The sequence below is a fragment of the Cheilinus undulatus genome, linkage group 14 (genome assembly GCF_018320785.1).
Source record: "Cheilinus undulatus linkage group 14, ASM1832078v1, whole genome shotgun sequence".
NCBI lineage: Eukaryota > Metazoa > Chordata > Actinopteri > Labriformes > Labridae > Cheilinus > Cheilinus undulatus.
The window spans coordinates 38,495,200-38,522,565 of NC_054878.1; the positions used below are offsets into that span (position 1 = coordinate 38,495,200).

The 27,366-nt window shown below is 37.7% G+C and overlaps 1 protein-coding gene across 14 annotated transcripts in view; it reads left to right on the forward strand.

Annotated features, from left to right (window-relative positions):
• The window catches only part of LOC121521335 (DNA (cytosine-5)-methyltransferase 3A-like), a 106,168-nt gene that overhangs the window by 55,214 nt on the left and 23,588 nt on the right, over window positions 1-27,366 (forward strand). For 11 of the 14 annotated variants that reach the window (XM_041805256.1, XM_041805267.1, XM_041805265.1 and 8 more), the window contains 10 exons: window positions 16,119-16,322; window positions 18,372-18,407; window positions 18,764-18,922; window positions 19,614-19,721; window positions 20,243-20,390; window positions 23,080-23,223; window positions 23,592-23,636; window positions 25,476-25,555; window positions 26,220-26,332; window positions 26,802-26,985. In XM_041805256.1, the coding sequence (XP_041661190.1) occupies window positions 16,119-16,322; window positions 18,372-18,407; window positions 18,764-18,922; window positions 19,614-19,721; window positions 20,243-20,390; window positions 23,080-23,223; window positions 23,592-23,636; window positions 25,476-25,555; window positions 26,220-26,332; window positions 26,802-26,985 (1,221 nt within the window). The remainder of the gene's footprint in view (window positions 1-16,118; window positions 16,323-18,371; window positions 18,408-18,763; window positions 18,923-19,613; window positions 19,722-20,242; window positions 20,391-23,079; window positions 23,224-23,591; window positions 23,637-25,475; window positions 25,556-26,219; window positions 26,333-26,801; window positions 26,986-27,366) is intronic. The other 3 variants (XM_041805259.1, XM_041805263.1, XM_041805260.1) reach the window with 1 other exon arrangement.

Genomic DNA, 27,366 nt, shown 5'->3' on the forward strand with positions numbered 1-27,366 from the left:
TAATAATATTTAAACCTTTGGGTTTGATTTAAGCGAGTATGTGGAGAATGTATGAAAAAAAATTACTGAAAGTATGAGTCATATTTATCAGTACCATAATTTCGCAACACAAGCAGCCTGCTTAATTTCAAGAGCTGTTTCTCATATTGAAAAAACAAAGTCAAACAAAGAATAAAGCTGCATGGCTATTTTTTGTTAATATTTGTCCAGTTGCGATGAAAGTGGTCACTTTTGTCTGTTTCAGTCAATCAGTCTTGACTTGTATATCGCCAATTTATGACCAGTGTTACCTCAAGACCCTTTATAAAGAGGGCAGGTCTAGACTGTAGTCTTTGTATAAGACCTCACATAAATCCACCATGAGCTTGGCACTCAACATTTAGCAAAGTTACACTGGCAGAAAAAAAAAAAAAAAATTTATTGAACACCCATCTACTGGAGCTGTAAAAGGATAGAGGGAGGTATAAAAAGAAAGAAGAGGGAGGTGGAGAAAAAGAAAACAGCAAGAAAACATGCCGATAAAAAACAGTGAAAAATAAAATGTAAGACTGTCTTGGCCATACATCCTTATAAACTTATTTTTGTGGATATGACTATAATGTCAGAAATTATGTTAACAATTTGTGAGAATGAGCAATAACAGCCATGTTTGATAGAAGGCTAAACTAAAATTAGCATTAGCAACCAAGATGATATTGTTAGATTTTCTATAAAAGTTTACAGTTGGAATTTTTGAAAGGCTGTTTCATACACTTCTATCACAAATGCATTATAGACATCAAAGAACACCAAGCCACTAAAGCATTTTAGTGGGTTCACAAAGAAGTTGATTTTATTCATATTTAGTTATTTGATCTTCATTTAATCAGGATTTCTCAGAGGGATTAAAAATTGCAGAGGGACCTTGCCAAAGTCAGGTTTATACATTTGCGTCAAATCTATGCCAAATAGGGCTGAACGATTTTGGAAAATGATTTCATTGCAATTTTTTTTCTCCAATATTGCAATTGTGATTTGAAATGCAATTATTCCTCAACTCTCTTTTTTCCTAAACAAGGGCTGAACAATTCTTTAAAAATAGCTAATTCTGATGATTTTGACTCATATTGCAAATTGGATATGAGTTGTTGCATTGAAGTGTTCTTGTCATTCTTATATTTGATAAGAAAAAAGTACAAAAATTAAGGTAGGTTTTTTTTATAGACTATTCTGAAAAGATGGCACTTGAATAATTGCACGATATGTCATGCATAGCATCGCTGCTGCATAAAAAAGTTTAACACTGCTATTTTGACACAAATTTCAGATCAAAGAAATATTGTACCCTCCGTGTTTTGAAAATTGTGGCAGGCTATATTGTGATTTAATCTAATTTTTGATTAATTGCCCAGCCCTAATGCCAAATGTTCTAAATCTGTGCAAAAGTCTTGCATAGCCTGAACTCCACACGGAGGCTGACATGACAATACTGCAACTATGCATCATAACAACATAGACTTCGACTGGGTGACACCGGTCTCTTGAGTAATGTATTTAAGCATAATGTGTTTACTCTGGAGCAAGATAGGCAGAAGATGGTGATAGGGACGAGTATCGAAATTTGGTACCAACATGGTACCAGTACCAACGTACGCAGTACCTACCTTAAAGGATTACAAGACAGATTTCAGTGCTTCATTTCGGTACCTTGCCACCCTAAAGCGATGCCTGTCACGTCAAAGGAAAGGCTTGAAAAGGGGATATGGGAAGGGTTATGGGTTAAACCTGTTTACTTATGTTTTCTGTTGACACCTTATTTCTATTTGTATTTATTTTTGGGCTTTTATGCCTTTATTGATAGTGGAGGAAAGTGGTTAGAGTTGGAAACAGCAATGAGAGAGATGAAGAGAGACACACAGGAAAGTGCTCCAGGCCGGATTCGAACCCAGGCTGACCGCGTACATGGGGTACGCCTTAAACCACTAGGCCACCTGCGTCCCAGCACCTTATTTCTTAATCTTCTATGAAACCAAGATAACTCTTATTCAGTTGACAACTTTTAAAACACTTTTTTCTTAGAAGTATTGATTTAGGTAGCATTTAGGTACCTGGCACCTAATGAAAAGTATCAATTTAGTCCCAGTATCTGAATGATACCCACCCCTAGACTATGGCATATTACTAGTCAAATCAACATGCTGCCATCTGAAAATATCAGATGTGCATTTCCTCTCAGTGGCTGAACAAGTGCAAAAATTCCCCCTTGGGTGACTCAGCAGTGGCTGCTTTCCATCTCCTCCGATGTCTCCTCTCTTTTCTTCTGTGCAATAACTGCAATATAGCAGCCGCTGCTCAGTATTTAGCAGCTCCAACTCCCAACATAATGTGCTCATTTTAGAGGCCATGGTTTCCTTTACACAAACAAGGAGAAAATGTGGCCGTGGGACTATATCGTAGATCTGACACAGAGGTATAAACCAGTAACAGCAGCACAGTTTCACTACTAAACAATCACACTTAAAGAAAAAGACCCTTGTTGTAAAGTCTGTATGACCACAAGGGTTTTTTTGTTTGTTCTTTTCTGTTGTTGGTCTTGTGTTTACTTTTTTGTTCGTTGTGTTTTAAAGCTGAGATTCTAATTTCTATCAGAGGTCTTTTGCCTATTCCACTCAGAGTTGATGCTAAGTGTAATATTTGAAAAGACTCAGCAATGCAGTAGTGTTACCATCAAGTTTCAAACACCATGATTAAATGATTTTTGCCAGAATTTCCCTTTTTTGTTTTCATTTAGCTTGATTTACTGCTCAAAACATCCTTAATTATCTTGAAAGGCATTTAAATGACTTTCTGAAATGCTAATCTCAAAAAAAGAAAAACAATTACACCAATTAGCACACAGAAAATGGGTAGAACATTTCAGTGTGGACTTGAAACTTTCAAACAGACGTTTGATTAGTTTCATTATAAGAGACATCCAGAGAGCTTTGTGGAAACGCACTGATTGTGTTCCTTTAACACATCCCACGGCTCAGATCGATGCTAATGAAAGAGTCGCTTGCTGCGTGTTTTCTATTGATGATGTGAGAGAGGGTCCTTACTGCTCTCTTTTAATTGTACTGTGTCTGTGTGTGTTGAGCAACGCTGGGTTCATCTCCAGGTCAGGGTCGGTCATGCTCATAAAGGAGGTGGGGCTTAAGAAATGGCTCATTGGCGAGGTCATGGGGTGAGCGGTCAGAAGTCAAGGGGGAGGCGGGAACAAGAGTGAAAACAGTGACCAGGCCACGGGGTTCTGTGGAGTTCAAAGTCGTAACTCACAGAATTACAACTTTTTTCTGTCCCATTACCTGTTTCTTTCTTTATCTGTCCTTCACATGGACACAAACATGGCTGCTGATGCTGCTGCATGTGTTGCAAGAGTTTTCAATTAGGACTTTCTTGGTGATTACAATCAATATGTCACTAGAGTAACATGCTTTATACTACAGGAGACATGACTTCTGCCATTTATGATGCTGCTGCACAACTGGAAGCCTGATCAGCATGACTGGTATTCTCTGGCTGATTTTAGCAGCTCTTTGTTGATGAATCTGTAGTATCTCACTTTAATGCTGGTTTGTTTGAATAAGAGCTGACCAAAGAAGTGAACATTTGTCCTCTTTTAACATGAATTTCTTTCTTTATTTTTGACCATGATTTCAAGCATGTGGTGGACAACCTGTGTAGTTTTCAGCTGTTCCAATAGTTAAGACAATCTTTAACCTTGGAAAAAATAGGAAGCTTTCAGTTAATAAAAGGCCCTCCTGAATGAGACTGGACACTTAACACAGGTTCACTGAATGCATGGATGACTGAGATATCCTCTAGATGTGGATAAAGAAAGACAGAATTATTTTTGCCTCCCTTAGTGATTTGTACATGGCATTTTATCTGTCATCTGCAGGAGGCTCACAAAATTATCTCATATCTAGTGTTCTTCAACTAACAAGTGAGCATAAAGCTAGCTCCAGATCAACTTCATTAGACAAAAGTTAGAAAATATTGACATGATATTAACACACAATGTATTTGCCAGTACTATTAGTCTGTGATAACTGAATTCAACTTTTAAAAAATTATATCAAACAGCACGTTATCACAAATATGTGCCAATTTGTTTCTTTACTCTGAAATAGAAATTTACACATATTAAAAATAGGTATACAATGTCTAATTTATCAAATCAGACTCAAAATTGTCTCATTAAGGTATCTTTATCAGCAACTGTTCAAAGTTTTCAATCCAACTATCTCCCACTGTCACAGTTTCCACCACAGTCATGGCACCAACTAAAGATGGCAGCACTTACAAATTGGCTGTATGATTCGTCTACATATTCACAAATATTACAATAGAATAGAATAGATGCTTATTGCCATGTACTGACCAGTACAGGACAGTTCAGGTGCATTGGAACTGATGAATAGCGCTTCTGCTGAGGTTAGGCAATAAACAAGGTAAAAAAAAGAGAAAAATGAATGAATTTGTAGTTAGCCTGCTTAAAGTCCCCTAAAAAAAATTACATTTTCCAAAAATAGAGTCATTTCAGATAATCATGCACAATATATTTCTGCTGATATCTAATATCCCGATGTTTACAAATTAATAAATTAAATATTTAAATGAAATCAGACCTCAAACTTCAGTTCTTAAACACACTTAAAAGTGTAGGGATAAATAGAGAAAAAGACTTCAGCTGGTGTAGGTCTGTTGGACCAGCTTAAAACTCCTGAATTTACACTATATTGCCAAAAGTATTCACTCATCTGCCTTGACTCTCATATGAATTTCAGTGACATCCTGTCTTAATGTTGTCTCTTGAATATGTATTATTTATTATGACGTGTGCTGCTGACCTTTTGGCCAGGTCACCCTTGTGAAAGAGATTTCGGTCTCAATGGGTTTTTTTAATCTGGTTAAATAAAGGTTAAATAAATAAATAAATAATCCATAGGATTTGATATGACATCGGTCCACCCTTTGCAGCTATAAAAGCGTCAGCTCTTCGGGGAAGGCTTTCCACAATGTTTAGGAGTGTGTTTATGGGAATTTTTGACCATTCTTCCAGAAGCACATTTGTGAGATCACACACTGATGTTGGATGAGAAGGCCTGGCTCTCAGTCTCCGCTCTGATTCATCCCAAAGGTGTTCTATGGGGCTGAGGTCAGGACTCTGTGCAGGCCAGCCAAGTTCATCCACACCAAACTCTCTCATCTGTATTTTTATGGACCTTGCTTTGTGCACTGGTGCACAGTCATGTTGGAACAGGAAGGGGCCATCCCCAAACTGTTCCCACAAAGTTGGGAGCATGGAATTGTTCAAAATCTCCTGGTATGCTGAAGCATTCAGAGTTCCTTTCACTGGAACTAAGGAGCCAAGCCCAGCTCCTGAGAAACAACCCCACATCATGATCCCCCTCCAACAATCTTAACACTTGGCACAATGCAGTCAGAAAAGTACTGTTCTCTTGGCAACCGCCAAAACCAGACTGGTCCATCAGATTGCCAGATGGAGAAGCACAATTTGCCACTCCAGAGAATGTATCTCCACTGCTCTCAGTGCTTTACACCACTGCATCTGACGCTTTGCATTGCACTTGGTGATGTATGGCTTGGATGCAGCTGCTCGGCCATGGAAACCCATTCCATGAAGCTCTCTACACACTGTTCTTGAGCTAATCTGAGGGCCAGTTTGGAGGTCTGTAGCAATTGACTCTGCAGAAAGTTGGCAACCTCTGCGTACTATGCGCCTCAGCATCTGCTGACCCCACTCCGTCATTTTACGTGGCCTGCCGCTTCGCGGCTGAGTTGCTGTCGTTCCCGATCGCTTCCCCTTTGTTATAATACCACTGATAGTTGACTGTGGAATATTTAGGAGTGAGCAAATTTCACCACTGGACTTCTTGCATCCTATCACAGTATCATGCTGGAATTCACTGAGCTCCTGAGAGCGACCCATTCTTTCATAAATGTTTGTAGAAACAGTCTGCATGCCTAGGTGCTTGATTTTGTACACCCGTGGCCATGGAAGTGATTGGAACACCCGATTTCAATTATTTGGATGGGTGAGTGAATACTTTTGGCAATATGGTGTATTTATTTGTATAGCCAATATTTACAGATGATGTAGGGAGATCTATATATCGGCAGAAAATTTCATATCTACCATTATGATATTTCATTTTTATGGTTAATGTCTGCGGAAACCAGTATCACACCAATTACATTGTGTATCCCTAATTCTAAATGAAGGAAGACTTCGTATAATACATTCAAAACTATTTCTTTGTTAAGATAAATTTGTAGATCCATCATTGCACTTTGGATTTTCATGGCTGTTTTTCCATGCAGAAATTTTCTTTGAGTTCTAACGATACCAACATTTTGAGTTTTAATATGATACTTGTGACCTTGCAAAGCCAACGGCTAGATTTCATGTCTGTCCTCAGGCAGATTCATCTGGCAAAGCTTCAAGCTACAAATCACCAACATTTAAGAAGAAAAAAGGGGAGCTTTGGATGTGGTTTAGTTGTAGTGACTACGAGTCTGTAAACAATGGCATCCTGTGAAAAGATATGTGTGGATGCAGTTTTAGCAGACTTGGACAACATTTATTTATTAGGAGAAGAGCAAAAAAACATATTGAAAGCTTTCCTCAGGTTCTGTGGGAACTAACATGTTTCATGCACTTTGTCTTTTTATTCATAATATTTGGAGAAACTGACTCCCAGCCAGAAACTTTAGACAGTGTCTAAAAACAAATGTTGAAATACATACATACTGAATAACTGTATTTATATAGCACCTTTAAGCACCTAGAAGCAAAGATATACATTGTGAAAAAGTAGAAGGACCCAAATAGAAAAGAAAACAACCAGCAGTATCAACTAAAACAACATTAACAACATTAAGAAACAAACCAGCAGAGTTAACCCAGTAATCATGAAAACTATCAAATAACTTCCCATAATAACCTAGACAAACTATCATAAGAACCAATATGGATCTATTCAAGATGCAGAAAACTGTTGTTATGCAGCTGACCATTTTAACAAAAGTGTAAAAATAATCAGTATTAATAAAAGCAGTTTGATCTTTTCTTTATTTTGTGGTGCATAAAGCTGACCATTCAGATTTTTTACCACAGATATTTGAGCAGATGAAATCAGATGAGTCTATCCTTCGTGACTCATCTGCATCCCTGAAAGCATCAACATGTCCTCGTGTCGTTCAAGCTAAAGTTGCCAGGCAACAAACAGTTTCATCCAGCAGTCACGATTTTCAGTTGATTTTCTAAAAGCAACAAAGGTCAGGTTCAAGCCCTCGAAAGGAGCAATTTTGGTGGTTTGATGAGATAAATTATCAAGTTTGCTTGAAACAATAACTACAACTTTAAAAAATGCTGCAAGAAATTTAGTCCTTGGTGAAAGAAATAATATTGATAATACTGAAAAGGAAATTAAGTTTTAAGTCTTTTGAAGCAAAAATGCCTTTTGCCTAAGCTCTGCTCAGGCCTTTGGGATGGAAAGAAAGAAATCTACTTAAAAATGTTGAAACTTTTTGTGTTTCTTTATACACTCACCAGCCACTTTGTTTGGTGCACCTGGCTAGTACTGGGTTGGACACTCTCTTACCTTCAGAAGTGCTTAAATTCTTCATGGCATGGTTTCAACAAGTTGTTGGAAACATTCCTCAGAGATTTTGGTCCATATTGACATGATAGCATCACACAGTTGCTGCAGATTTATCAGCTGAGCATCCATGATGCAAATCTCCCTCTCCACCACATCACAAAGGTGCTCTACTGGGTTGAGATCTGGTGACTGTGGACGCCATGGAGTACAGTGAACTCACTGTCATGTTCAAGAAACCAGTCTGAGATTAGTTCAGCTTTGTGGCATGGTGCAATATTCAGCTGGAAGCATCCATCAGAAGATGGGTACACTGTGGTCATAAAGGGACGGACATGGTCAGCAACAATACTGAGGTAGGCAGTGGTGTTTAAACGATGCCTAAAGTGTGCCAAGACAATATCCCTCACACCATTACACCACCATCCTGAACCACTGATACAAGGCAGGGTGGATCCATGCCTTCATGTTTACACCAAATTCTGGCCCTACCATCTGAATATCACAGCTGAAATCAAGACTCATCAGACCAGGCAATGTTTTTCCAATCTTCTATTTTCCAGTTTTGTTGAGCCCATGTGAATTGTTGCCTCAGTTTCCTCTTCTAAGCTGACAGGAGTGGCACCAGGTGTGGTCTTCTGCTGCTGTAGCTGATCTGCTTCAAGGTTCGACATGTTGTTCGTTCAGAGATGGTATTCTGCATCAAGGTTATTATAGTTAACTAAAAATTACTAAATAACTAAAACTAAATTTCCAACATCATTTTAGTTAACTGAAACTAAATAAAAACTAAGCTCTACCAAAAAATAAAGACTAACTAAGATAAAATAAAATAAAAATAGAGACAAAGTATCCTTAGTTTTAGTCTTTTACACAACCATACTGACTGGCACCTACAACCAAACCTAGGAAGTGTAAAAATTGCCTGAATTGAATGGTTAAGACTTCACAGAGTGGTAGTTTTATGTCTGAAGTTGTATTCAAACATCAGCTTGAAATAAATAAATGAACAGTTAAGAGTAGCCTGTTTGAATATGTTTTTAAAAATGTATGATGTCCACTCAGCCCTAACATGTATCCGAAAAAACTAAAAATAACACTAAAACTAATAAAAACAAAGACTAAAACGAAGCATTTTTGCAAAATTAAAATCAAACTAAACTAACAAACCAGCAGTAAAAACTAATTAGAACTAAACTAAAATTGAACACAGAAAATGATTCTGATGCTCGGTTTGAACTTCAGCAAGTCGTATTGACCGCCTCTATGTACATAAATGCACTGAGTTGCTGCCATGTGATTGGCTGATTAGCTGTTTGTGTTAACAAGCGAATGAACATGTGTGCCTAATAAAGTGGCCATAGAAGTCATGTCAAGTCAAGTCAATGTTAGCTTGGTTAAGTCAAAAGTCTTAACACAGGGTTCCTTTTAAAAGCTCCTCCATATCAGCTTAACATTGAGAGTAAAAATAAAATGAGGATGGACAAAAGCCCACAAAGCTGACTGAAAGCTATGTTAGCATTTATGTTTTAATCATTTGAAGATCACGGGTAAATGATTTTCTGAGAAGTCTGAAAAGAGGTTTTCTCTTGATAAAAGGGCAAGTTATCTTGTTACCTTGAGGGAAGAAAACTCAGATTACTCCCCATAATGAGATGATTCATCTGAAGGAAAAAATATTTATAACTGGGCTGTAAATAAAAGTATGAATGTGCTGCCTGTTTGCTGCAGTTACGTCATAAACTACATCATTCTGTTTCAGCAGTTAGATGACTGTACAAATAACTTGAGAAAGATTTGGTATGATCTAATTTTACATCAGAAGTCGATCAAAGTTTGGGATGTAACTACTGAATTTTTTCTTTTTTAAATCAGCAGCAGATCCTAACTTTATACGTCATACTTTTTGCTGTTTTTCCAGGATGCTTTTATATCTGATTATCATTGATACCAGCTAACTTTCCAGCCACAGGATTATCTCCTTTGCACCTTTTAGAGTCCTTTTTGAGCCTCAATAACAGTTCAGATTAAGTATGCAATGTAGTGTTTTTACACTAGGATTAAAGTTGTTGTCCTGCATGGAAGTACAAGGACAGAATTGTTGGTTGTGTTTCCTCATTTCAGAATATTTCTTCCATTTAATATGTTTTGTCACATTTACAGTCTGAGATTAAACCTACAATCAAAGAGGGTGTGTGTTGTAGGAAGTAGAAATCCAGACTTTTCTTTCAAGCGTCCCAGATGTTTTAGTAGCGAGTGACGACATATGGACTTTCCCTTACAGTGCACAGATGTGTGTGTGTTGTCGATGTGCGTTTGAGTGTGTGGTCTGCTTACGATCCGTGTAACAGGCTGATTAGGATTTTATGAGGTCAGAGGTCAACAGGAGCAGGGGAAAGTGACCCTGTGGCCTCGGGGTGAAACGGAGGAGAGAACTGTCATGACCTGACACTCTCACTTTTACTGTCTGCTCCACTTAAATTTACAGCAACAACTCCTTTGGCTCTCTTTACTGCTTCTTCTTTTCTGCCCCCTCCTTATTCTCCCTCTTCTCCATCATCATCTTCCCTTGAGTGTTTCTTCCCCTTTGTTTGCTACCATAGAAGTCCAAGAGAAGGCAGAAGACATTCCCACCAAAGTGAACTATTGGTTTTCTGCCTAGTTTTGAGAGAAACCAAAGTGATGCCCACTGTTTCTAAACTTGACTTCGTGATTCCATCAACTGTCAGTTAGGAAATATGTTGACTTTTTGTTTTGTCTCTCTAAAACTGATGGTTACTATTGCTTCTTTTCAAAGGTTACTAATGCCCTGTAATTTTGCATTACCCAGGAACTCTAGCTCTGGCGTACTCTATAGGTCTATTTCGCTAAATCTTAGAGACAAAGCATGACATTAACTTTAACCTGCTGTACAAGGATGTAGATCTCTCACCGTATTTTGATGACGTACAGGATTTAGTTGAGGGTGGGATAATAGCTACCTCATTATAAATGTAAAATTGAATTGAGGAGATGATGCTGGCCACTCATTCAGTTGGTGATCATACCATTGTGTTTATCCATGATTAAAATATCAACCAGGTTGAGTTCTACAGGTGTCTGAGCATCTCCTTAGATAGCCTATGAAGCCGGGAAACCCATGTTGTTAATTTGTGCTCTTGTTTACACAGACTGCGCTGACTCAGGATGTTTGGTGTTGATCTGGAGATCAGGTTTTTTTTTGTTTGTTTGTTTTTTTGTTTTTTTAAATCAGGCTCTTTTGGAGCACATCATAGCTATGGGTTGACAGTGTTGTACCATTACTTTTCCATTCAAAAGAAATCTAAGCTTATTGATCTGGTTTAGGCTGCCACAAAGGTTGTAGGAACTGAAAGCCTTTCCCCACCGTCCATGTCTGAGCAGTCTGTTCTCATGCAAGCAGAGAGAGAATATCTTTTTACCCATTGATCTTTGTCTTATACTAGATTTGATCTTATTTGTTGTTGCAAGTAAAGTATAAAAGAGGAATGCACAATAATATAAATCATGGTTCTTCTTTCATATGTGCTACTCTGTGTTCATGTGAATTATTGGTTCAAAAGTGGATTGTTGTTTCTGCTTTTATTCATATCTGTTGCTGTGCTGACAGCTGTAGGTGTGCAGCATATTGAGTCCAAGACAAAATTCCCCAATGGCACAATTAAGTATATCGTATCGATCATAGCACATCACATCGTATATCATCAGGTACCATGAAGTGACATATTGCTTCTTATGGTAGTGTATCATATTGTATCTAATGGCATCGTAAAGAACCACATCCTATGTTATATTGTTTTATATTGTATCATTTTTAAACACAAGATATCATATTGTATCCTAAAGTATCATATCCTACAGTATTGTAACATGTATTGTGGCATTTTGTTTTGCATCGTTATCATCAGAGATGTTTCAATACTACTTTTTCCTTCTTGCTCTAATACCAGAATGTTGGGTATTGGCCAATGAGGAGTCCTGATCCAAAACTGGTGTAGACTTTCTGGGACGAATGTGCTGTGGAAAACTGACACATTATTTTAGCCTTATAGTGAACTCAGAACATGGCTCAACAAATAGAATGGTACTGTACAGCCTGTCTGTGACAACCTAAGGTTGTTTTTCCTGGTACGTTTTACTGTGAAATATTAAAATAACAATGACAGAGGGCCACATCACAGGCACTCTACCTCTCTTTTTGTTATGCTTTATTCAGGCGGTCTCTATAATGATTTGCTTGCTAGTTTTTCACAGCACAATGTGGTAACTAAACAGCCTGCCATTGGTTCATAGCACCTCACAAAGCATTATGACAACACAATATGGAAGTTAGCATTCTTTAGCATTCAAGCTAGCTACAATAAATGATCAAACATGGACAAAGAAAGGCGTTCGATGTTGGCCTCACTGGTGTGGATTTAATCTTTAAAGTCCCTGAAATGTCACCCAAGGTCCAGGCTTGCTAGTGCTTCCATAAGGGCTACGAAGGCATGGATAGAATCAATTGAATGGTGCAAGGGGATGAAAAGTAAGAGGCTACAATTTAAGGGTCAAAAGATATTTAACCCTTAATGACCTGTGTCTTTTCTTGTCATATATGGCAAGTATTGGAATTGGAACAAATTTAGGTATCATATTGTATTGTATAATGTATCAAAGCCTGTGGTATCATAACTTATCGTACTGCATTGCATTGCCTTGTATTGTATCATATCATATCGAAACATATCTTATATTAAATTGCAGCATATCTGATCAAATCAGATTACATTGGATGGCATAAGATTATCACATTGCAACGTTTCATAATGTATCATATTGCATAGCACTGCAATGTAACGTATTGTATCATATCGTAATGTATTGCAGGGTAGTACATCATGTAGTTTTGTATCGTATCACTATAAATGAGGACGACTCATTCTTAGACCCCTATAGGGTCTGAATAGGTCCCTATTATAGGCCCTGTAAAAATCAAATACATGCTTCCCGTGGTCATTTATGTGAGAAGTCAAGGTTCTCAGAGCAGAGATAGTAACACATTGAGATCTTCTCTAACTTCAGTGTCCATTTCTTTTCCCCAAAAAGGTATTATGTTATTATCACTGAGCTTAAAGGTCCCTGGCAGGCTAAACAAGTTATCTGTCTCACTTTTTATGGTTGGCTAATGCTACCATTTATAACTTTACAGGACAGTATATTCAAGAAACATATACGAAACAATTCTTTTAAGCATTTGAAATTAGTAAACCCTGTATTGAAAAACAAGTAGTAGTTATATGTTTTTAAAATATTATATCATTACTTTTAAATACATTAGCTCAGTACTTCTTTCCACAAGAGGAAAAAATTAACTTGCCTCATATTTGTCTCATTGTGGGTTAATTACCTATTTTAGGACAAATGAGTTAAAAAGCAGAAAAAAACCCCACTTACAGTAAAAGGCATACTCTAAGAGGACTGCATTCTCGCTTTCTCTCTCTCTTTCTGTCTCACTGTCTCCAACCAAACATGCTCTACTTCCTCTGTCCGTATTACATCTCTCAGTTTTATATTATAATCCTATTTACTCTCTCTCCCCCTCTCTTTGTCTCCTCTCTGTCCTTCTCTCTCCTCTCTGAGCTGAACCCGATGAACCGCCTCTACACCGCACCCTTTTCTCCACACTCACTTCCTGTTTAGAGGAACAATTAAAGGATTGTTCCTACAGCCCTGGGCACTGAGGCCTTGATCTAATGCAGCCACCACATCAGCTGGAAAAAGATGCAGAAAACATCAATTATGTAGGACCTCCTCGAACGACAGCATTTGCCTGTAGACCAAGGGTAAAACACAGAGGACGAGGTGATAGCTGACAGTCAGATATCATCAATAACGATGACTTGCACTGAGGACAGGTTACAGCTTATATATAGTGCAACAATCAACAAGTAATTTGATATTTAAACTTAGTCCAAAAACATCCTTTCTGTAAGTGTTTTTTCTCTGAGTTATAGTGGCAGCTAGTTACAAAAAATAACACAGAGATCTGCCTTTACAGTGACATTTTAAAGCACTTATTATAAGTGATGCACAATATTATCTGAATAATATCGGTGTTAGTAAATATTGGCTTAAAGAGTGAAGTATTGGTATTAGCAGATATGAAATTTTCTGCTGATGTTTGGAACTGATATCTGGCTATACAAACCTGCCTTTGTCAGCTGTGAATATTGTCAAAACCAGTGTTAATATCCCAACAACAATATGTACAAAAGCCAGCCATTAACTACAGCACCTAAACTGCACATCCTGTATGGGTCACTGGGGGCTCAAGCTAATCCCAGCTCTTGCTGGGAGACAAGTGGGGTATACCCCGGACTGGTCACCAGTCAATCACAGGGCTGACACACAGACACCTCTGAGGTGACAGTACTAACCACTGCTCCACCATACAGTCCTACATAAAAATATATAAATAAAACAGGAAGGCATACAAAATTTAACTTGGCTGAGACACTAAACAAATCAGTAAAGCTTAGTGGATTAACAATAGAAATTTCAAGAGGGTCCTACTATGAAAATAAGTTTTCATAAGTTATTTACAAGACAATACTGGGCACTGTTTGAACTCAGTAGAGCAGATACTCTTGCACAGAAGCTACAGTCCTTAACACACTGGTTGTGGGACTGAATCCCAATCCCATTATTTCATGTCTTCCCCCACTCTCTCCACACGTTTCCTGTCTCTCTTCAGTTGTCCAATCAAAATAAAGACAAATAGCCCCAAAAATAATCTTTGAAAAAGGCTGTATTAATGTAGCAAATCTGAATCTTAAGGTGTTTTTACACCTTACCAGTTTGGTTTGGTTAAACTCACTTGAATCTATTTGCCATGTTAGTGGGTTTTTTTTGCACTGTTGTGAAAGTTTTCGGTCAAACTCTGGTGTGGACCAAATGGCTGTACCAAAACCACCTGAGGGGGGTCTCAGTTTGCTTTTTTTTCTGACTCAGGTGCTGTTTGATTGTAGTGAGACTATAAATCAACCTTGATATGACCTAACTACTAGAAGCATTGCATTTTTGGGGGTCAAACCAACTACCATAACCTGTCAAGCATGTTTCAGTACCTTAAGCATGGTCATGGTTCAGGAGGATTCAGGTACACCTTCTCCTCAGATGTCTTGAAAAGCGTCTTCAGCAGCTCCAGTACATCGATGTATTTTTTTTAAAGTAGTTGTGCCTCATTTTCAAACTGTACCGTTTCCCTTCAGGAAAAAAATGCTAATAATATAAAAAAAAACTACCAAATACTGATCTATTGTGTTGTCAGTCCAGATTGTACCATGATTTTGACCAGAGCAAATAAACCATGTGTGAAAACTCCCTTAGACTGCTGTTTAGAAATATTCTTTAGCCAGGCCATGAAGTGCCTTTAAAATGAGAAGTAAAACCTTATAACCACTTCTAAAAGATATGGGCAACCAGTGTAAGGTCATTAAAACAGGTGTTATGTGCTCCTTTTTTTAAAAAAATTTGTAATAGAACTGCTGTTAAACACACTGACTCATGGCCATCCAATGAATACTACACATTTTATCTCTTAAAATTCAAACTACAGACTTGTTATTGGATTATTAATAGTTTACATACATATCTTCATACACTTTTTACCTTCTTCCTCAGCAACTTTGTTTCAGATACTATACAGCGCTTTTCTTTTAAACAATGGTGTTTTAAATACATATACTGCTAATAAATCTATATTCATAAGTGTAGCAAATTGGCAGAAATAATATTTGTTTGGGCCGTGAGGTGATATTGCGAAGATCTTTGTTATGTTTAAAAAAATGGCAAACATTGCATTTTCGCGTTTGCTCTTTTTAAAATTGTGTTTGTGGTACAGTTTCATATATATTTTTACTTGTTCAAAGTAATTACAATGAATAATATCTTCACTAAAAGTATCAAAACAAGCTGAGGCGATGTGTACTATAATTTAAGACTTTTCCACCAAAGGAAAATTTGACAAAATTGAGCTGGTAAATGTTCAATCCTGTTAACTTGGTGTTGGAAAATCTAAAAAGTGCAGGAGTAAACAGTAAAACAAGGAAATTTTGTTTGTTTTTTTGCTCCAAGTATGCACAAAAGAGCTCAAAAAGCCAGAGTTTATTTGAGAAATCATTTCCACAGTGCAGGCCAAATATTTTCAGCTTCAAACTGAAGCAGACACAGTTAAATGTCAGTGTTTATTTATTCATTTATGTGTTAATTTTCAATCACCTCAAAGTGGATTCATGAGGATTAACAGCTCATTAAACTTCAGAATTGGTCCCACAGTAGCCCTGCTGCTCTATCCTTTTATTGTTTTGTACTGTAGTTAACTTCACTTATGGATTCACAGAATGTGAAAAAAGAAAAAAGTCTCAAAAACCTTACATTGCTCATCATTTATTCTTTCATCTTCTGTCACAGGCAGAGCGACGGGCGTACAGAGAGGCAGAGATGAACATGATGGACGACCTATCAGAGGGTGACTTCCACAAAGAGGAGGAGCCTGCCAGCCCAGCCCAGCCCCCTTCACAGCAACACACAGACCCTGCCTCTCCGACAGTCGCAGTAACACCGGAGCCGGTTGCTAGGGGAGAACAGGCCACGCCCAGTGAGGTGGAGTACCAGGTATTGTTAGTCTCCTTTAGTATTCAAATCAGAGGTGTACCCATTATAATTTGTTGGCTGATTACAGTTTCAATTTTTTTCCTTGTCAGACCTATCGATAAAGTTTTTTTTTTTTTTTTTTCTGATTTTAACTTAAACTAATCTCCACTCAGATCCTACATGGACATAAGGTAGAGAGGAAAACAAATGTTTCACCTGAAAAGTTTCAAGGCTTCATCTTTTGTAGCTTGAGTGTCTGAATCTTACTCAAGCAATGCAAAGCTTATTTCACCTGTGTACATGTGCATGTATTGGCTCACTGCATGAGCAGGCCAACATCAACTTTATGACAATGTGATGTTGATGGGGCAAAGTAGACTATGGTGATAAAAAGTAGACTGTAGCAGAGCGCCATACTCTGTGTTATAGGTGGGAAAGCCTGCAAGTTTGTTCCACTAAATACTAGTGGGCTAAATATAACATACTGTACCTTTAAGTACTTAAACTTTACTGCACAACACTGAAACACCTTTTGTAAATGCAACACAATATATAGTTTACTGAGGTCAAAAAGTTATTTTGTTTAGTTGTTTTAAGGCAGTCAGTTCTCATGATTTTTTTAAAGTAAGGTTTACTGAGCGGGCTTTACAGTACATCTGCAGCAGTGTATAGCTTAGCTTCCATGCTGGTACACCAGTGTTATAATAAAGAGCCAAGCTGACATTCATGTCCTGTGAGTAATACACTTACTTTTTTTCTTTTTCTTTTTAAATTTATTTTTTGGCCTTTCATGCCTTTATTTGATAGAAGAAGGACAGTGGACAGATTCGGAAACAGGGAAGAGAGTGGGGAGAGACATGCGGTAAAAGGCCACAGGCTAGATTCGAACCCGGGCCGCCCGCGTACATGGGTGGCGCCTTAAACCACTCAACCATCTGCACTCCCCACTTACTTTTTTAAAGTACTGGATATAACCTCAATTAAAACAAATGGAACTTTCATCATCATTTTTTTTCAAATCTACAGTTGATCTAGATCAGGGGTTACCAAACTTTTTAGCCCCTGGCACCCAAAATAACAATGCCAGATACCAGGGACCCCCACTGTACCTAAGGGTGGTTGAGGCATAGTTGAACACAGCCACATTCAAGAATATTTATGTGCAGTCGTCTGTTTCAAGAATTTAGATAAACATTACTTTGATTTCAGTATAAGTTTCACCAAATATCCATTATTTTATTTTCAGTTTAACTGATTTTACGCATATGTTTCTACAAAAATTGTAGAAACATTTAAAAACACGACCCCTTGGGGATTCCAGCCCCACTCTGGGAACAACTGCTCTATTCAACTGTTGTAATAACTAATGATTAGACCTTTAATGCTGTATATTTTCCATTTTTAGCTGAATTGTTTTTCCTTGATTTCACAGAACTTTGCTCATACTAACACTGAATGTGAACACTTAGATTATGAATTTAAATGTTTGATGAAGCTGAGGGCGTCGAGATTCAAACCAGACAGATGATTGAGTGGGCCATGACCGGATTCCTTCCCAGTGGCCCACAATCTCTGGACCCTCCAGAGGGTAACCATACTTCTAATAATGTGTCATTTAAAGTGGTGATTGTCTTGAATTAAGATGAACTTTATTTATAGGTCTTTGAAGGTTTGTAGATTTGAGTTTTATACTCGACAATATATTTCATTTAACTCTCAGTTCAGTAAATATCCTTTCATAGTAGCATCTATTCATCTGTTTCTCATGGTTTGATTTGGAGAAAATCAAACAAAAAATTATTTTTAATTTCTATTGATCATTGTTTATGTTGCCAAAATAAGACAATATAAAACTGATGTCTTTTTTTCTGTTTTTTTCTTTTTCTTCTGCCTTCAAATAAAACCCATAAAGTCATGAATTTGTGTCCCTGAGACATGTACAGAAGAGGCTTGGCGTTCAAGTAGGAACACTATAGCTTAACAATAGCAGTAATGATGCAAAAGAACGCTTGTTCTCCTGCTGGCTCTCTATATGGAAGTGCTAACAAAGCATTATTTCTTTGTGTTTAGACGCCACATGGAGGAACAACAGACGACACGACAAAGGTGATGATATAGATTAACACTTGGCAGAGCTCCTTTTGGACACGTGAATGACTAAAACTGAGAACAATGGGGTCTGCCTTTTCTGCATAGTCATCAAACACTTCACTTATTGTGACTTGAGGCAATCAGAATAAGTTGACTTGTGATGTGGTGAACACCATTAGAGGGGGGCATTTATATGAGCTCTTAAACAAGGTAAACACAGCCCCAACAACAGAATCAGAGGAAGGTTTATTGACTTCCAGGTTTTCAAAAGTAATTTAATTTCCTCTTCTGTTGTGGTGATAAGCAGTCAACATGTGTGAAATAGAGAAAAAATGAAGACCGCAAAAATGTTTTTTTCTGTGTTCTAACAGGATGGAAGAGGTTTTGGCATCGGCACACTGGTGTTCGGAAAGCTACGCGGATTCTCCTGGTGGCCCGGCAGGATCGTTTCCTGGTGGATGAGCGGCCGAAGTCGAGCCGCAGACGGGACTCGCTGGGTGATGTGGTTTGGAGACGGCAAATTCTCTGTGGTGAGTCGCTCCACTAAGAGATCCCTTGAACAAACTGATCTGAATATTAAGAAGATGCTTGTTCATTTCCCAGCAGAGCCACATACAATGCTCTAAAAATAACCCAAAAGTCCTTCCCTGAGGAGGGAATGAGAAAGAGAGACAGCTGTTGTTGTTATAGTAGCAATTTAAAGAAAGTAATTCGGATTTAATGTTGTCACTTAATGTCTTTATCAGCCCAAGTAGTTAACATCCCATTATTCTGGTTTTATGCCTTTTTAGAAGGCAGAACACTGTCCCTGATAAGGAGCTCATAAGCTTTCAGATAAAATTTTACTCTATAATTATCAGCCCCGCAAGGTTTAGTTATTATTCAACACTTAATTTCTTTTGAGCAGAAACTTAGGAAGCAGGATACTGTCTTTATCTTTGATTTGTGAAAGAAAACCATAGTTTTTATTTCTTCTTCTTTAAAATTTTCTAAATTTAGAATTAAGGGAAATTTTAACAAGAGATCGCAGGTAAACAGAAAGTACAAGATCCTCTCAGTTTTTATTCTTACCAAAAATATCCAAACTTTCTGTGACACACATGCAAAAAAATCACCATTATTAAACTTCATTCAAAGCTTTATTTTAAGACAAACAGTTGCCTGTTGTCTCTCCAGTGATTTGATGACATTTCTGCTCCTTTTTGTTGTTTTGTTTTGCAGGTTTGTGTGGAAAAGCTGATGCCTCTGAGCTCTTTCTCGTCTGCCTTCCACCAGCCCACCTACAACAAACAGTCCATGTACCGCAAAGCTATCTTCGAAGCTCTGCAGGTAAAACACCCACCACTTTTACAACAATAAGTGTGTTATTTTCTTTCATTTTTGATTGCTTTTCTAATTTTGACTCCTTTTAGCTCTCTGGTTATAAACAAACATCCAAAGCAACATAAACCAACTGCACAGGTCCAAATGATCATACTTGTTTTGAATTGATAGAGGAGCTGTTCACATCTTGCTCTGCCCACAATTTATAAAAGGCAACATGAGGGTATGATATTTTCAATGTCATATTTCACTCCAGCAAGGCTTCATTTATCTCTCTTTAGTAATACAGAACACATTTACTTCGTTGACGGCATCACACTGGGTTATAATTCACTCAGGCTTCCATAAATGAATAAACAAGTGATGAGGGATTTGTGAACTAAACCCCTCACATATTTTATACTTTGCTTTTTCATGTGCAGCCATAATTACTGTATTTATCCTTCTTCAATGACTGTTTGTGAAGCGTGTCAGAGACAACTTTTCCATCATTTTGTGACTGGACTTTGTGTTTATTTGGCATCTAGGTGGCCAGCGTTCGGGCAGGGAGGCCAGTTCCTTCCTGCGATGCGAGCGATGAAGCCGAGGGCGTCGAGATTCAAACCAGACAGATGATTGAGTGGGCCATGACCGGATTCCTTCCCAGTGGCCCACAATCTCTGGACCCTCCAGAGGGTAACCATACTTCTAATAATGTGTCATTTAAAGTGGTGATTGTCTTGAATTAAGATGAACTTTATTTATAGGTCTTTGAAGGTTTGTAGATTTGAGTTTTATACTCGACAATATATTTCATTTAACTCTCAGTTCAGTAAATATCCTTTCATAGTAGCATCTATTCATCTGTTTCTCATGAGTCTCATCCCAACAGTAGAATATAATCCATACTGCTTCTTCTCTGGCTCACCTCAGTGGTTTTAGCCAGACAAAGAAACCATTTTTTTGTGATTTACTCACAATTGACATGAATTAAGTCTGCCTAAATATCTGTCTATCACAGCAGATTTAACAGGAATTCAATTTTAGATTAATAGAATTGTCTAAAATGAAGAAACCACCCAGAGAACGGTCGGAGTTAAAGAAAGCATTTTTAAACCAGCTAAACACTATCTACACCTTATGGTTTGTTACCTAATTGCAAATTAAATCACTGCATTGCATTCTTCAGTTACAGAAATGTAATTCATTTTAGATGAAGTGCAGAAGACACAAACAGATCAATAGCTGAAATGTAAATTAATTTGAGACAACAGATGTCAACTTGCTGAGTGTTGCTTGTATTAGCAGTGCTAGCACCACAAGCCTTAAATTCCCACATACCTGTAATGAATGACCTGGCTAAATGCTTATATGGCATTTTAACCTGACCTGCTTCTTTCTGCCTCTTCTCAAATGCTTCGTTTGTGGTTTTTCTAAATGTTGACTGTAAAATGCATTGACTCCGAAGAGTATGTTTCACTTCATGTATAATTTATAGCACTGTCAAAATATTGTAATTTTAATCATGATCATTCTCAGAATTTCCATGGTTTAGGTGCCTTTTGACTTGTCTACTGAGCTGTCTGAGCTATTTTTATTATATAAAATGAGACATAAAAAAGGAGCGACTGACTTATTTGACATTACTCAGGCTGCAGGAAGAAGCTGCAGCGGCTTAACCAAAGTGTGTTGGAAAGGACAATAAATTTTGTTTCTTAATCACGATTTATAAAATTGTGCACTAATTGTTGACCTTGATTAATCTTGATGAATGTGGAACAATGGCTTATTTGCGCATATCTTAATACGTAGATACAGTAAAGGGAGTTTACTCGCTTCTTTTTTTGTTCTCTACCTGTAGAACAGGTACATTGTGTCATATAGCTTGGGTAGCAATAGACACAACACACTTCTCCTCCATTTTCTGGTTGAATGACATGACCTCCCCCCATGCTGGTCCTTTGGAGATCCTCTGGTGAAATATGTCAAATATGTCGGTGGAGGATCTCCATGCTGATTGGCCATCACTGTATTAGTGATTCACTTGAGTTCAGATTTTCAATGCCTACGATCAAGCGAAAGAAGCGAATGGTGCATTGGAGCGCGGCATGAATTCGCCTCATTTGCACAAATTACTCACTCAAATTGAGCGTCTACTCACTTCTTTACATTGACTTTACTTGTAATTAACTTGCACAAATGATTTTATTTACGTCTGGTGTGAAGCCAACACAAGAGCTTAGACACAGCATTTAACTAACATTGCAGGCCTACATAAACTAACAAATAGTTTGACTTACTAGTGATTCTGGTTCTTACAAGAGAAGGTGATGACTTTTAACTGGCTTTTATCACGCACATCCCTGGTTCCTATGGAGTGTCTGAAAACATAAGTGTTTAAAGCTGTAGCTCCTCTAAACTGCATAGCAGATTGTTGGAAAAGAAGGACAAGATAACTGTTTCCTCATGAAGATAACAGCACACATCCTCAGAAAATCTTCTCTCAAGTGTTTTCAAAGTGCTGCAGACCCACTCTGGTGCCACTTCACTGGGCTGCCTTTTTGGCTAAAGAACTGAGGAGTTCTCTGCAGAAAAGCGAACTTACCTGCACCTGCTGCCTCATTACAATGAGCAAATCACTGAGTAAACTGAGAGTTTTACATTTTCATCTTGTTTTGTTGTCATTTCACATTGTTTTGTCTGATGTGAGACAGTGGTAAATGCACAGCCTAATATCAATATTTGTTAGCTGATGTAATCTGGTTCATATGGATCCCTCATTGGTGCCTTTTCTCTGATATAGACGAGTATATAATGTTTTTTTCCCTTTTTTTTTTTTTTTTTTTTTTTTTTACAGAATATTATACTGTATATAAAACAGAAAACAATGCTTCAAGTGATATAGAGATGCTGTCATTGTGTTTTTTTTTTGTCCAGCAGAGGTTGCTCTTACGCTGTTGGTGACCATATTCTCAGCACTTTAATTGCTGGTGTTACAAAGCTGCTTTTTGAGTGTCTTTGCGCAATCAAAAGTTAAACTTTTTGGACTGAATATATATAATGTAATTTCATTTCCAAAGGTCCTGTATTGGTCACAATTTTCTTGATCATTTTGATTTTCCTTCCAAAGTCAGTATAATATCAGAAACACAAAAACCCAGATTTTTCAGGCCACAGATATCTGAAGTCCTGTGCTCATTGCCAACTAACTTCTCTGCTCAGAAAATTACTTAAAGAGAGCTTAAAAAGCAAAAACACACTGGTAGAATGATGATTGCTTAGTTTGAAGCGTTAAGTGTGTGTGAAGGAAAGTAAACTCTCCACTAGTTTCAGCAAATGACTCCACAGCCATATGATGTTAAAAAGCACTCTCTTTTTTCCATAGGTGAACAAAATTCATATAAAGAAATGTACCCAGAGATGTGGGCAGAACCCGAGGCAGCATACACGCCTCCACCTGCCAAGAAACCACGCAAGAACTCAGCTGAGAAAGCAAAGATCAGAGAGGTGATCGATGAAGGGACCAGAGGTAGGCTGATGCTGCTTTTATTCAAAATAAACCATTAACTTCCCCGTTTATTTATTTAAAAGCCGTCTGCATGTGGAGGAGGGAGTGAGCTCTCCCACTCCGAGGAAATGTTGATATAACAAACATATAACAAACTTTTGGTAAAAACTTGTGCTTTAAGATCCTTTTAGATCAGCACATAGCTGAGCTATACCTCTGTTTAAGGCCTGATTTTTCTTTGGATTGCATTTTTCAGATTGTCATTTTGTGCTATTTGGGATATTGATTATTAATTCCTTGATGCAGCTGAAGGCGTAGAAGAAACTATATGTTAATTCTGTGTATTTAAACCAGCTCACTGATGAGTCTCTTGTGTTTTTCTTCCCCAGAGAGACTCATCTATGAGATCAAAAAGAAGACCAGGAACATAGAAGGTGAAGTTTTGATATATTTTGATCACCATTTAGATAAATAGGTGATAGATACTTTATTAATCCAGTTTTATTAATTCAATATTAGACTTGATGTAAAGACTATTGACCTAAGTAGAGATGGATTCCACATTTGCCTTTGGCCTTAGAAATGTTTAGTGGCACCAAGGTTGGAAGCATTATGTTTTCCAGGTTGTCCATCCTTCTGGGCCATTCTTGTGAATCCCAAAAACACTTTGAGGGATATTCTTCAAACTTTACACAAATATCCATTCTGACTCAAGGATGAAGTGAGTGTTGGATGTTCAAAGTTAAGGTCAAAAACCACCCCAGCCTTTGTTTTGACCCACTGCTGCACTTTCAGCATCATTCAACTGTAAAAAGCTTTTGCGTCTGATGTCACACAGTCTGTTCTATTTGGTCCAGTTCCCATCTGGAAAGCAAAATGGGTTCTTTACTCACTGGATGCAATTGCTAAACAAATAACTCCTGTCAACAAATCCCCCTGTGGTGATCTCTGTAGTGTACATTTTGTACATTGAAAGTTTAGAAAGCCTGTTAGGATAAGATGCCCGCAAATCATTTTATGAAGTGTAAATATTGAGTACAGTTCCATAGTAACATGTCATTTGTCTCAGTAGCATTGGATGTGGTGATGCTAATGCCAGCAAACATCAGTGTCACGATTTAAAACATCTGTTCAAGCTCACAGATGAAAAACTACTCATCAGGAGCTTACAATATACTGAGGGGGAAGAGTATGTAGCCAAACATTGCATCGCAAAATAGTGCCAAACATGGGAGCTTTTTGAGGGAAAAATAAAACGTTCCAAGATTGGCAGAAAGAGGGACAAGAGAAACAACAAAACAACACATGGAAGACATGACTATCACGGCCAAATAGCATACATTTTAGCTTGCATTGTTTTGGGGCCATTTTTACCCAAGACTCACTAAATATCTGCAACTATACCCATCTGTTTGGCTGTATAGCCTAGCTTCCTCGTTCCGTTCTCCCAGCACCTTCTCCTTAAAGGGGCAATACCCATTGAAATCGCTGGAAGTTATTGCCACTATTATTGCCAAGTACCTTATACAACCTAACTTCAAAAACACCAAAATATCTCTTTAAGAAAATTAAGATAAGTTTATAAGCTTTATGTACAATGAAAAGCCAAAGGAGCAGACTTTCAGATGCTGAGATTCATATTTAAATACAATATCTAAAGGTACAAGTATTAAAGCTTTACAGTTAAAACACTTAACAGTTTAAAATAACTAAATAAAGAATGCAAATGTTGCACCCATGTGGGGTTAAAAAAAAGTGACAGACAGATGAGATATTGCACAGGTATATGAAAATATTTCACTGGAATGCTGAAAGCCAATGTATAAGGAGAGAACGGGTTGATAGGCGACTAGACTATGGGGGATGTTGCAAAGGTCAGGATAATTTTTTTACGTGTTTTGCTGAGATTTTAGGGAGTCCCACCTAAATCAAATCTGTTAAATGATGTACACTGATCACTCCCTGCTTCTATAGCTCGGGGTACACAACTTTGCAATCCAATTCTTGGTCTTGTTAGTATATTGCTGCATTTATACAGCAAAACCTACATAATCAATAATGGAGTCTGAGCGCTCAGCCTTCCAAAATAGATTATGAGCTGGAGGTTAATAACAGAAAAAGATAAATCACAGTGCCAGGAGTAAGTTGGGTCTTTGTTATTTATCAGGCAGATGGTTATTGTTGTTTGGGCCTTGTGAGCAGTAAAGTCGAAACTTGCACTTTAAATGAGGCCAAACAGAGTGTTATATGTTATTTTTTCTGTGTTTGTTCAGATATCTGTATCTCCTGTGGAAGTCTCAACGTCTCTCTAGAACATCCTCTCTTCGAAGGAGCAATGTGCCAGGGTTGCAAAGTAAGACATCCTCCACTTATGTGTGACCCAGGGGCACTCAGGGTTGTGCAATAATATGATGTGATTATTATGAAACTGTGGAATTATGATACAGTTACGTGATTTTACAGAGTTTGGGGTATTTTAAAGTTTCTCTATGTATTCAAGACAGCTTGTAAAGATACATTAGAAACCCCTCCACCCATGACATCATACAAACGATAACTGCTTAATCAATGCAAGAAAAATACCTAGATAATGTGTATACCTGTATGAAATGATAAAATCATTAGAGATGACTGGTTAATCACACGCAGATTATTTTAAGTTTATTCATCAGTTGAATTTGTGGATTATCCACATAAAAGATAAAATGTCCCAGATCCTAAGGTGATGTGTAGTTTTCTGTATTTGTTTGCTAGTCAGTTACGAATATTAGCATAATTGCATCACACTGATAAGATTTGAAGATGGAGCTGACGAATATACTTGAAACTTCCCTGTTTGCTGTGATTCAAAAGAAATGTAAGTGTTAATGTTGGTGAAGATCTGAGACATTTTTGACACAGATACAGTAACTTAAACTGAGCAAACACAAGTTTCATCACACTAGCTAACAAATGGACCTTCTCTCTCTGCCTTCTGCTATCTCTGATCTCTTCACTCTGCTCTCTGTCTCTGGCAGAACTCATTCCTCGAGTGTGCGTACCAGTATGACGACGATGGATACCAGTCCTACTGCACCATCTGCTGTGGAGGCAGAGAAGTGCTCATGTGTGGCAACAACAACTGCTGTAGGTCAGTACTGACGATTACCCCGCTTGGTGTGGGGGTGGCGGGCAGCGTGAGTTTCTCTTTGTGGCTTGGACCAAGTATAGCATTTCACATAGATACAAACAACTTAGCCATGAATGTCAAAGAGATGCATTTATTTATTTATTGTCTGTTTGGTAAGCCAGTAGTGATGAGCAGATTTACTTATGTTGATATAAAGTTTGGCATTAACATCAAATTTAATCACTGGAAACATGCACCAATATAACTTAGCAGATATCTGATATAATAAAAAGAGGAAGATGCACCGAAATATTTTAATCAAATAAAAGTAGCAGCTCCCAAATGTAAAAGTTGTAAGCAACAAGTGCATGCACATCAATTAGCTTTTTTTAAAGGAATATTTTGTTGTTTTGAGGAAGTCGTGCAGGTATTGGTATAACTGGACTTTAAAAAATCTAGAAAATAAAGGTCAGATAATGTGTTTGTGCAGGTGTTTCTGTGTGGAGTGTGTGGATTTGTTGGTCGGAGCCGGCTCAGCGGCAGCAGCTATCGAAGAAGACCCCTGGAACTGTTACATGTGCGGCCCCAGAAGCACCTATGGTCTACTGCGACGACGGGACGACTGGCCCTCCAGGCTACAACATTTCTTCGCCAACAACCACGAACAGGAATTTGTACGTATGATAGTGAAACTGGACTACATTTGTCCCATTTCTTTTCAAACAAAACTGTACATTTTTTTCCAATAACTATTTTAAAATGATCTATAGGATGATGATTCTGACTGTATAAAGTTTTACACTTTAGCTTTTACAATTCAAATCATACTTATTATAGTTATAAGCTTTCAGTTTGCTACCATGTCAAAGTTGACAGAGTTAGCTTGCATTTTGTCATACTTTTAGGGATATTTGATAAAGTAGAGGATCTCAACTGGTGGGTAATGAAAGTGTACCTAAAGAAATGTTGCAAAAAGTGAATGATCTATGGAAGCCCTAAGATGACATCCATTTCTTACTCCTTTTGGCTGTTAAATTTTGGTAGTTTTTTCAAGA